Source organism: Nannospalax galili, unplaced genomic scaffold, assembly GCF_000622305.1.
Source record: "Nannospalax galili isolate Female #2095 unplaced genomic scaffold, S.galili_v1.0 scaffold9, whole genome shotgun sequence".
Classification (NCBI taxonomy): Eukaryota; Metazoa; Chordata; class Mammalia; order Rodentia; family Spalacidae; genus Nannospalax; species Nannospalax galili.
Window position 1 is genome coordinate 6,575,083 of NW_008360332.1, and position 12,189 is coordinate 6,587,271.

Here is a 12,189-nt window from a genome sequence, read left to right on the forward strand (position 1 = left end):
ATATCAAAATAAGACCAAAATATCAAAAATAATTGTTAGCTCAAGCTGGAATAATTTAAAGAATAACCACTAATACAGTAATTCTGTCAAAAAGAAAGAACTTGAGGCTAGAGAGATGGTTCAGTGGTTAAAAGCACTTGCTATTTTTCCAGAGGACCCAAGTTGGGTTCTCTGGCAGCTCATAACTACCTGTAACTCCAATTCCAAGGTATCTGACGTCCTCTTCTGGCCTCCTCAGGCACCTTCATATATGTGAGTATCATATAAATAAAAATTAATCTTAAAAAAAAAAAAAAAAAAGAATGGGGGCTAGAGAGATGGCTCAACAGTTAAGAGCACTGGCTGCTCTTTCAAAGGAACCAGGTTTGGTTCCCAGCACCCACATGGTAGCCAACAACCATCAATAATTCCAGTTCCAGGAGATCGATGCCCTTTTTTGACATGACACAGGTGCACTTATATACGTGCAGGCAATACACTCACACACATAAAAATAGTAAAAAATTTTTTAAAGAATGAACTTGAAGGGAAAAATGAATTTTGCTTCATAACAAATGAACAAAAGATGAGAAAAAATTAATATTAAAATGAGTATTTTGTGCTAAAAGCTGTGCTGAGCACTTTAGTTATATAAATTCTCATATGATTTAATTCTCATATGAAGTCTATGAAGTTATTAAACTCATAAGACAAAACACAATAGTATTTATACAGTTAAGGAGCTTGCCAAAGTCAGAGTGATCTATGTGATACAGCCAGAATTTGGACTCAGATCTGATGAATCCAAAATGTGTGCAATGGTTCATATGCCTACAATACTGTGAAAAAGAGCTGGTGTCAATTCTATTTGAAAAAGAAAAATCTGGTAAAGATTTTCTTCAATCATACTCGGGCATTTTAGTCATGATTTAATTCACATATCCTATCATTGTAAAAGAAAAATATTTCCAGAGAAATCATTTACCTGGCCAGAGTTGGAGTAAATAATGAAGAACTTCAATATGCTTTTTAAAATCCAAAGCACTTGCAAGTTCCTCAGAATCGGTGAAGACCCTGTTGTTGTGGGTCAAAGTCTCTTGCCTGTGATTTAGCAACACTGGTCCAAAGCACACAGCCAAATTCTGGCAGGTCATCTTATTTACTTCATGGTACGAAGCTACCAATTTCAAATGATCCAACAACATCTTTAGGGTTGCCTAAATGAAATGAAATGTCACTTAATAAACTCATACAGGAGCAAACAAAAAGGCACACTTTATGACAAAAAAATATAGGTAGGTAAGTATCCTGTCTTTTTTTTTTTTTTTTTTTTTTTTTTTTTTTTTAGAAAGTCCCTACAGTCCCAGCTGGCCTGGAACTCACTATGTAGACCAGACTGGCCTCAAACTCAAGAGATCTGCCTGTCTCTGCCTCCCAAGTGCTGGGATCAAAGGCATGAGCCACCACACCTAGCCTATATTCTTGTCCCTTTTAAAAGAGTTATTTCAGAGATGGCTTGCTTTTAAGTTGGCTACTTGAAGTCTGGAACAAATTTTCTTATAGTAAAATTACACAAGGCCTAAATTATGTCCAAACATAATCTAATCTATTAAATGGTTATCTGTTCTTTAAAAAAAATACTTATGAATGTCTTCTAAGTTTCAACTCAGAGTCCTTTGGGACACACATCTACCATCAACTCTTTCCTGTCCTCCCTCTTTAAAATGGTAACATCAACAGCTATGATGGGAAGGAGGGTTTGTTTTTAGATACAGAAAATCCTGTGGTCAGTAGGGGACTACCATACTTTGGAAGCCTTGACTTCTTAGAACAAGACTAGGACCTGAACAACCTATTAGAGAGCATGGTTTTAAAGGTCAGCTTGCTTCTCTGGTTTTCCCAGCAGGCTCTTCAATAAATGTTTTAAGCCAATAAAATATGATAAAGAACAAAAGAGCACAGTTAGGATTAAGAGAAAAATTTCCTAAAAAATCTTTGTTTCAATTCTTAAATTAGTAAAGGAACTTGACTCAAATGATTACTGACAAGGAATGATTGTTAGGTCTTATATACATATGGAAAAGAGGATGAAATGAGCTATCATTTCTTTTTTATAAGTTATATTTTTAAAAAAGAATGTGAATTAAAAACTTCATCTTAGCCCAGTGTGGTGGCACACGCCTTTAATCCCAGCACTCGGGAGGCAGAGGCAGGCGGATCTCTGTGAGTTCAAGGCCAGCATGGTCTACATAGTGAGTTCTAGGACAGCTGGGGCTACAGGGAGACACTGTCTCAAAAAGACAAAAAAAAAAAAAAAACCTGCATCTTAAAAATCCTAAAAATGGTATTATTTCTGAAGCTAAAACTGAGAACTGGATTTGGTGGCAAGGCCACTAGTGACCTTGACAAGAGCAGATCCAGAGAAACAAGGTAGGAAAGCCTTGTGTGATGTGTTGGCTGAGCCATAAATGGGTAATGAAGGATGACAACCAGAAGAGACACCCTTCAGTGTTTGGCTATAATGAGAAAGGACCAGGAGAGAATGAGGAAACCGAAAGCTGAAGACAACTACAATTGGTATTTTTAAATCAAAGTAAACTAACTGAGCCTGGTGGTATACACCTGTAATCCCAGCAGTCAGAAGGCAGAAGCAGGAAGTTCAAGACTAGCCTAGTCTAGACAGTAAGTTCCAGGCCAGCCAAGGCTATATAATGAGTATTTGTTTCACCTAATTTCCTAACACATTTAAAACTCTATATACACTGACTTAGTAAGGCTATGTTAGCTGTATTATGACTGCAAGATACATACCACCATCGCACCTGGTTAAGTTCAAGCTCAAAACAACAACAACAAATTCAACTTAAAGTAAGATGGGGTTTGTTTTTAGGGTTTTTTTATTTTTGGTTTAGTAAAATAAGATGAACCAAGACATTTCAAGTTAAGTCTCTTTTGAGAAGTACTAAGAAAATATTAAGTCTTAAAATGTTCACACTACTTAAGTAAGCAATTACACCGTAAATAAGCTACTTTAGCCAGGCATGGTGACTCACTCCTGTAAACCCAGTATTCAGCATACTAAAGCAGAAGGAGTGCCATGAGTATGAGGCCAGTCTGGGCTACATAGTGGTTCTAGGCTAGCCTGGGCCAGAGTGAGACCCTGTCTCAAAAACAAAACAGAGCCGGGCGTGGTGGCGCAGACCTTTAATACCAGCACTTGGAGGCAGAGGCAGGTGGATCTTTGTGAGTTCGAGGCCAGCCAGGTCTACACAGTGAGTTCCAGGACAGCTGAGGCTATAGGGAGACCCTGCCTCAAAAAGACAAAAAAAAAAAAAAAAACACAGAACAAAACATTCCTAGAGCTGAAAAGAAAATTCCATGTACAAATATATACAAATTGGTTCAAAAACTAAATATTATATAAAATCAAATACTGATTAAATTATGCCAGATGTGCTCAACAAGATATCATGATAGACTATGACACTTATAAAGCTACATAACTCTGGGTATATGATTTAAATTCCTGACACTCATTTCTTCACTTAGAAGTGACACTCATTTTTTAAAAAAAATGTGGCACTTATAATTTCATCTTGGGAGGGAGCATCCTCACAGAACCCCTCTTGCTTCCCCCTTACCCTGTGTTTCTGTACTCTAGCTGCTCCTGCCCCAAAGGAGTCAACTTTTGGACAAAACACAGGGCATTCAGGGGCCACAATAAACAGATGAATAAAGTTATTGGACTCAAGCAAGCTTTCACCCACTTGTCCTTGTACTTTCTGTGCTCACATGACAAGAAATGTGGGCAAAATTGGCCTTCTTTAGACAAGCCCAACCAAATCCCTCCTTTTTCCCTTCTATTTTAAGAGCAGCAGCTAAAGTTAGGCTGAGGCTGGTCCTGTCGATCAGTCATTTCTTTTCTGCAGGCATGCCTAAGGATGCTGGTACAAAGATTAGATGGGGGGGTGGGGACAAATGGGAAAATACAAGTGTGAAGACTAGGCTATACACACTAAAACAGATGCCATATTTTAAAATACTAAAATACTCCAAAATGTTATAGCTGCCTCTGAATATTGATAATTACAATTTTAAATTCTTTACTACTCTCAATTTTTTCTAAACATTATTTTAAAAATAAGGTAATAGTACACTTAAAAACTTATAAAGCCCCCTATATTTGGAAGTGATAGTGGGTTGTCTGTGCCCTGGGCATTGATACTACAAGGAGAGGATGCTGACAGCCTTTCCCCGTGTTTGGAGAGTCCACTCCAAACCCTGGTGCTTCTGAACACATTAAAAAAAAAAAGTAAGCCATTGGGGCTGGAGGGATGGCTTAGTGGTTAAGAGCACTGGCTGCTCTTACAGAGAACCCAGGTTCAGTTAAGAGCATCCACATGGTGGCTCATAACCAACTGTAACTCCAGTTCCAGGGTATCCAACACCCTCATTTGGCCTTATGGGCCCCAGATATGTACATGGTACAAATACATACATGCAGACACTCACAACATACACATAAAACATCTTTTAAAAATAAATAAATAAATAAATTCATGCCTAGGCTAAAATAGTACACAGAAAGCATAACACTGATTTCTAGACACAGACTATGTAAGAAGTGGTAAAGGGGGTGGAGAGATGGCTCAGCGGTTAAGAGCACTGGCTGCTCTTGAAGACGACCTGGATTCGATTCCCAGTACTCACATGGCAGCTAATAGCCATCTCTAACTCCAGTTCCAGGGGATCCTACGCTCTCTTCTGACCTCCTCAGGCATTTCATGACATGACAAAATACACTTACATACATTCAGGTAATACACTCATACACATAAAATAAAAATAATAAATAAAATATAATGGCTGGTTCTAGGCAAACCTGTCTGCATAGCCAGACCATCTCAAAAAAATCAAAACATCAGGTGTAGTGTGGTCCATGCCAGAACCTGAGAGGCTGTGGTGGGAGGACCATGAGTTTAAAGCCAGGTTACTTAGGAAGACTCTGTCTAGAAATAACTAAACAAATAAGTTCAGAGGTGAAAAACTTGTAAAAGAAGGCTGGAGAGATGACTCAGTGGTTAAAAGCACTGGCTGACTGGCTGCAGAGGACCAGGGTTCAGTTCCCAACACCCACATGGCAGTTCCAGGGGATCCAATGGCCTCTTCTGGCCTCTCCAGGCATTACATACATGTTGTACACTTATATGCATGCAAGCAAAATGTTCATACACATAAAATAAAAATAATTTTTTAAAACATTAAAAAAAAGTAGTAAAGGCAGAGCGTAAACCCAAATGCCACAGACGTCAAAGACCTAGAAGGCTGTGTGGCAACAGAGCTAAGGACCTAACTCATGAGCTAGCTTTCAGGCTTACCTTCTCAACATCAGGCAGACAATTCAGCAGGTCAACAGTCAACTTGGAGTCACTGGATTCATTCTCACAGCCATTCGATGACATTTTCAAAGGACTTTTTACCATTGCATCTAATACAGCCTCATACAGCTGCTTTGTTATCAAAGGAGAAGGAAGTTCTCGTAAATAATCCTTAAGAACACCTTTAAAAACAGATCAGAGACAGCCATGATGGATCTTCAGAGTAAAATAAAGAACCACAGTGAACTTTTTTAAAAACTCGAGCATTATAGTTAGCTTTTAATAGTCAGAAAACAATAAAAGCAACAACATAGAAACACTGGCATTCTGCATTCAAGTTACCTTAATAACTAGCTTTGTTTTGAAAGCATGCTAAGATGCACACACACAATTTCCAATTAACAGACATAGGTCTCTTAGTAGGAATGAAAGCTATTCTTGATACATATGAATTACCAACTCTGTACCCCCCCCAAAGAAGTTCCTCTGAGTACATGCAAAACAAGAAAGCAACATATACTAATTAATGTTAGTTAAAAACTATTTGATTATACATATTTTGAATTTCTTAACTTTTAATGGCTAGTAAAAGTGCCATGGTCCAGAGGCTGGAGAGATGGTCAGTGGTTAAGAACACTTATTCTTCCAGAGGACCAGGGTTCAATCCCTAGCAACCACATGGAGGTTAACAACTATCCATAACTCCGGTTCTAGGAGATCCAACATCCTCTTCTGGCCTCTGTGGGTACTGCACACATGTGGTGCACTTACATACACATAACTCATATACATAAAATAAAAATAATGAAGTATTTTTTTAAGTGCCATGGTCCAAAGCCCTTGTAAAGAAGTGTGGGATAGCAATATATTTCCTCTCTAATTCAGAACATGTGTCTTAAATAGATATGCTATATGGATGGTCTCTAACACAACACTATCATACAAGAAGATAAAGAGCATCCCTAAAAGACCAAACAAATGAAAACAAAGATCAAGAGCAGAGATCATCAGCCTTGACAATGCAGGAGACAAGAAGTCAATTCTGAACATGCCACAAGTGGTTTTAAAGGGAGAAATACTACTTATAGGAGGGGAACAGTGAGTAGCAACAGTGGTCATATATAGCAAAACAGGTAAGATACTAAGTAAAGGTAGAATTTCACAAAAGAAAATGAGATACTTCTGACTCTTAAAGCCTAAATACGTATAATACTGATTCTATATCTGCTCTCAAAGCTTCAGAACTTAGTCTAAATAGCCTTAGTTTGAATTTAAATAGGATAATATGGAAAGTTTCTCATCTGATAAATTTTATAATATTTTATTATTTTTATTTTATGTGTCTGAGTATATTGCCCGCATATAGGTAAGTGCACTCGTGTCATGCAATGCCCACAGAGGTGAGAAGAGGGCCCTTGAATCTCCTAGACTGGAGTTATGAACAGTTAGCCTCCATGTGAATGCTAGGATCCAAACTTGGGTCCTCTGTAAGAGCAGCCAGTGCTCTTAACTGCTGAGCCATCTCCCCAGTCTTCATCTGATAATTTTAAAATTTAACAGTAATGTGGTTCATTATTTTATTTTAGGTTTTCTGAGACATATTTTAGGGTCTCCCTGTAGCCACAGCTAGCCTGAAGCTCATTCTATATCTCAGAGATCCACCTGCCTATACTACCCCCTCCCAAGTGCTGGGATTAAGGGCATAAACCACCATGCCCAGCTTGGTTCATTACTTTTTAATATACTTTCTAGTATTTGTTTATGAAAATACCCTTTCTCTCCCTTTTTCACATAAAAGACGGCACTGCCTCTCACCTATGTTTGTTTACTAATTGTTTAAAACCATACCATTGAGCTCTTCTCAGCATGTGGACGGCTTCCTCAATCACTTACAGCCATATCACAGTATCCCATACAGTTTTGGGTGTTCATGCTCTACAGATGGATATTTGGGTTGTTCCTAATCTTTCATTATTCTAAAACAGGCAATAACAAATACCTTGTATATCACCATTTTGTATGAAGACAGGTATGCTAAGTTTTTTTAAAAAAGACATTTGTAATTCAGCAAGAAAAGGGAAACAGGAATGTTTCTTTGCCAGGCTTCGGTCGGCACTGGCTTTGGCATCCAGGTGGGTAAGGTGATATTTAGTTCAAACAAGGAGCACAGAAGGAAATTATGGATTAACAAGTAGGAAGAAGAGTATCTATGGGACATTTAAGTTTGCTAGATAGAAGAATCTGAGGCTCACGAAGAGACAATCAAAGACCCAGACCTGAGAATGACCAACACTCGGGAGGTGGAAGCAGAAGATCAATTCAAAGTCATCCTCTGCTACATAGCAAATTCCAGGCCAACCTGGATACCTGAGACCCTGTCTTAGGTACTTCAGCCCTCCCCCCACCAAAAAAAAGGTCTATAAACAAAAAAGAAGACTAAGAACATCAGGAAGCTATAGACAGTGTCAAGAGAAGACCTAAAAAATAACCCTAAGGAACATCAACTTTTCAGGGAACAGCATCTTCCAAAAGTGACTAAGGAAGAATGACAGAAGACCTCATGTGGTTAGGTGAGGAGAATGACAAACAGGTCACTAATGAAGGCAAGCATAAAATGTTCCCAGCAAGGCTCTCTAGTATCAAATGCTACCCAATAACTAGGTTATAGGAGAATGGCATTCAATACTGTGGGGCAGTATTTTCCAGACCTACTGCATCATAATCTCTGACCAAGTCCTAATTCTTCGTGTGATTCTCTGGCAGCAGATTTTTATAGCTAGGTATAGAGAGACAATGACTGAGAGGCCATTAGAAATAAGGATAAAAAAATCCACCAGAAAAGGAAGTCAGCAACCTTGGCAAACAGTTTCAAGGGAATAAAGAACAGTCAGACGGTTGGTTAGGAAATGAATGCATTAAAAATAGAAGAAAGGCTTCCAAGGCCCAGGAGAGAGTGTATAATCAACTGAGCAAAGTCCCCAGAGAAGAAAGCAGAGATTCCTGAGAACACAAGAAGGAATCAAATCAGTTCCCGGGGTGAGAAGGTCATTTCTACCCCACCACGGCAAGGAAAGTGGGAAGTGGAAGAAAGGATGAAAGAAAAAGCACTTGCACGAAGGAGCTGCTCTGATTCCGATGGCTTCCATTTTCTTTATGATCTGTGGAGGCAAGGTCATCAACTCAGTAACATGGTCTCTGTGACAGAGACCTGAGAAGAGTAAAATATTTACAAGTAGATGCTGGAGAGTAAGAGAGGAGAGACAGGAGAGGGGGAGGGAGAGTGGGGAGAGGAGAGTGGGAGGAGAGAGCACAAGCAGTGTGAAGAGACAGAAACAGGCAGAGGAGAGCGAAAACAAGGACATCACAATAGCATTAAAAAAGAATTAAACCATACAGAAATGGTCCTACAGGCACCTGGGACCCTTATACAAACCTATAGCAATGGTGTCAGCATGTACAAGACCCATGAAAACTTAGGCAGACAAAAACCTAGCACAGAACTGTGGAAATGAACAGCAGGCCCCAATCTTAGTCGAAGAATTATTAGCAGCTGATTATTGCTGAGGGAGGAAGAGCTGATCTTCTTGAAGGAAGAGAATCTAGATAGGCTGACTAAACCCTGGTGGATGAACTTGCACTAAGGAACATCTCTTGGACACTAACTTTACATAATAGGCCTTAATACAAATGACAGAATATAGGAACTCCAGTGGGGGGCTATGGGAGGGTGCCAAAGGGGAAGGGGGAAGGGATTATAAAGGTGATTTTCTAGATGAAATGCACAAAAATTCAATAAAAATAAAAACAAAAACAACAAAAACATTAAGAAAGAATTAAATACTAATAAGTCCCTGCTTACAAAAATATAGAAGTCTCTAACTTGTTAAAATTCACACACATGGAAAAGTACCTAGGTCTGTTTTCTCTTAGTAATAAAATGCTTGAGATCAAAATGATGGTCATTCAAGAGTATGTATCATATTAAATCCTCTATATAAGTAACAGCCATTTAGTACTCAGAGCAGGAACCTCAATTATTCCTAAAGCCTCAATCCTTAAAGAAGCTTGAAAAGGTTTCACTTATTAAAAGGATAACCAATATCTCTTTAATATGTACAAGGTGAACTTTCCTCAAATTCTGACCTAGATAATTGTGTATAAAATAAGAAAACAAATTATGAGCTGGGAGTGGTGGCTCACGCTTTTAGTTCCAACACTCAGGAGGCAGATCTCTGTGAGCTCAAGGTCAGCCTAGTCTACATAGCGAGTTCCAGGCTAGCTGGGGCTACAGGGAGACCGTCTCAAAAGGGGGAAAAAAAAAAAATAAGCAAAAAACACAGAAAACATAAGGGAACCAACTGAAGCATCTGTGGATAAAAGAATTTGATGTCTGGAATTTGTTTCCACATAATCTGGGGTTAGAGAGGATCAAATATGGGATCTAATGAAACAAGTCTGATCATGTATTGATAGTTATGAAAATCAGGTGATGAATGAAATGGATATATCTCATAGCATTCTGCTTTTGCATATGTTCAAAAAGTTTATAACTAAAAAGTAAACTAACACAGAAATAGACCCGGAAGATTATCCCTAAGGTTTTTGGTCAACCTCCTAACAGCAGAGTTCAAATGCCTTTTTCTGTTCTCCTCTGGCCCCTCCACAGGGCAGCACTGCCTTCCTATTCCTTTCTTTACCTCTACTGTCTCCTTTCCTCTAAATCTATTTAAAAACAACTTCTTTGCCTGCCTCCAAAGTTGAGAGCTCTCTCCAAAGTCCTTGTCTTTTCAAACTTTCATGGATAATTCAGGACTTAATTATCTACATGCCAATATCTCTCAAACTTCCATTTCTCAACCTCAACTCAGAGATTCTAGAAGCATTCTTTCCATTGCTATCCAATAACTTATATTCACCATGTGGATAAATAGAAGACCCCTCAATAATCCCAACACAAACATAGGAGGCTGAGGCAGGAGGATTCTAAATCTGAGGCCAGCTTGAGCTACCTAATGAGACATGATCTTTAAAAAAAAAAAAAAAAAAAAAAAATCCCCTTAATTCTTCTACAGCCTTTCTTCAGCATCAGACAAGAACTATCAATCATGCTTGATATATCCATTTACATCTCTTGCTTTTTCAAATAAAAACCCAATTCATATCTTTTCAACATTTCTGCAGCTATCAACAGCAGCCCTGCCACCAGCTCTCTTATTTCTGCCAGTGGCACATGATGAGCCCCTTTCAGATTGTGTCTCCACCCTCTGGTGCTCAGGCCCTTTCAGGTCCCCTCCTCCCTCCTGTCTCTGCAGCTACTTTTAGTACTTTTAGCTCTCATTACTTCGATGCTGGGAGATGCCAGAGTTTCCTGATTTTCCTACCCTCTTCTCTTCTATTTCAATGTATCACACAGTAACGTAACCAGATTATCATCCCTCAAAACAGTCCTTAATGACTTCACTCTCCTACTCAAAAATCTTTACTGGATCCCCTTCTGCCTAGTAAATAATTTAAATTCTCTAATCAAATCATCAATTTCCTTTTCATCACCTAAGGCCAGTCAAACTTAACTGCTGAGGCATGTGGTCTCTATGAAGACATAGTCTGCAAGCTATTACTGTGAATTAAATGTTACTTCCCCATATCATGTGTTGGCTATTTAAGAAAAGGGGGCCGTATCTTAATATATCCCCCTGAAAAATAACACAGTAAGTAGTTTATAAAGGAAAAGCAGACTTCAAAATAAAATCAAATTAAGTTTAGGTTACAAAAAACGTATTTCAATTTTCTTTCCAATAGGTGTAATCTTTCCAGAATTAGTACATAACATAAAATCCATTTATTACCTGTTATTACATTTATGTCTGGGTACTTGTTTTCACACAGACCAACAGTTTTGCTATCCTTCTCAAAAGCTTCTCGAAGTTCTTTCTTGACTGCTGCTGAACCGCATAATCGATACAGGCCTATTACCTAAAAATAAAATGGTCACATTATGTTAAAGCTGATTAAGAGAAAACTTAATAGTACAAATCACATGAGCTTGGCAATCAAATATATCCTCTAATGCCATGTAATAACAATAACTCAAAACTTTTAAACCCTCAATTAATTGATTATAAATTGATGTAAGACAAAATATATTAAAGGTAAAAATAAAGCCCCTAAGGTTAATATGTATATAAAAGTCATAGACATTGCTCACACCTCTAATTATTAAGTCTTAAGAAGTTCAATATTGGGGCTGGAGAGATGGCTTAGTGGTTAAGAACACTGGTTGTTCTTGCAAAAGACCCAAGTTCAAATCCCAGCACCCACATGGCAGCTAACAACTGTCCATAACTCCAGTTCCAGGGGATCCGACGGCTTCTGTCCTCTGAGGGCATTTGCACGACATGGGTACCATTAACCTACATGCAGGCAATACACTCATACACATAATAATAAATAAAATATTTTTTAAAAAGAAGTTCAATATTCATCTACTGAGAGGAAACCAACCTGGTTTCTGTAAAGAAACAAATTTCCTGATTACCAAAGTTCTTCAAAAGAATAAACCTTAAGAAATTAAGGAGATGGGTTGGAAATATAGTCCAGGTAGTAGAATCCCTGGGTTCAGTCCCTAGCACTGCAGAAATCCTCGTATTGTGGTATACACATCTGCAACCCCAGCACTTGAGAGATGAAGGTAGGAGGATCAAGAGTTCAAGATCCTCCTTGGCTACACAGTAAGTTCAAGGCCTGCCTGGGCTACATGAACCCCTGCAGGAAGGAAAGGAAGGAGGGAGGGAGGGAGGGAAGAAGGAAGTAAGGAAAAAGGGAAGGACGGGAG

General features: G+C 38.6%; 1 protein-coding gene and 1 pseudogene across 5 annotated transcripts in view; one reads left to right on the forward strand and one right to left on the reverse strand.

Moving 5' to 3' along the window:
* Syde2 (synapse defective Rho GTPase homolog 2) overlaps positions 1-12,189 on the reverse strand; it is a 41,743-nt gene that overhangs the window by 7,858 nt on the left and 21,696 nt on the right. For 4 of the 5 annotated variants that reach the window (XM_029560288.1, XM_008826261.3, XM_029560289.1 and 1 more), the window contains exons 4-6: positions 11,204-11,330; positions 5,358-5,539; positions 965-1,196 (exon numbers count right to left, since the gene is read on the reverse strand). In XM_029560288.1, the coding sequence (XP_029416148.1) occupies positions 965-1,196; positions 5,358-5,539; positions 11,204-11,330 (541 nt within the window). The remainder of the gene's footprint in view (positions 1-964; positions 1,197-5,357; positions 5,540-11,203; positions 11,331-12,189) is intronic. The other variant, XM_029560291.1, reaches the window with a different exon arrangement.
* Positions 4,155-4,276, forward strand: LOC115069018 (annotated as a pseudogene).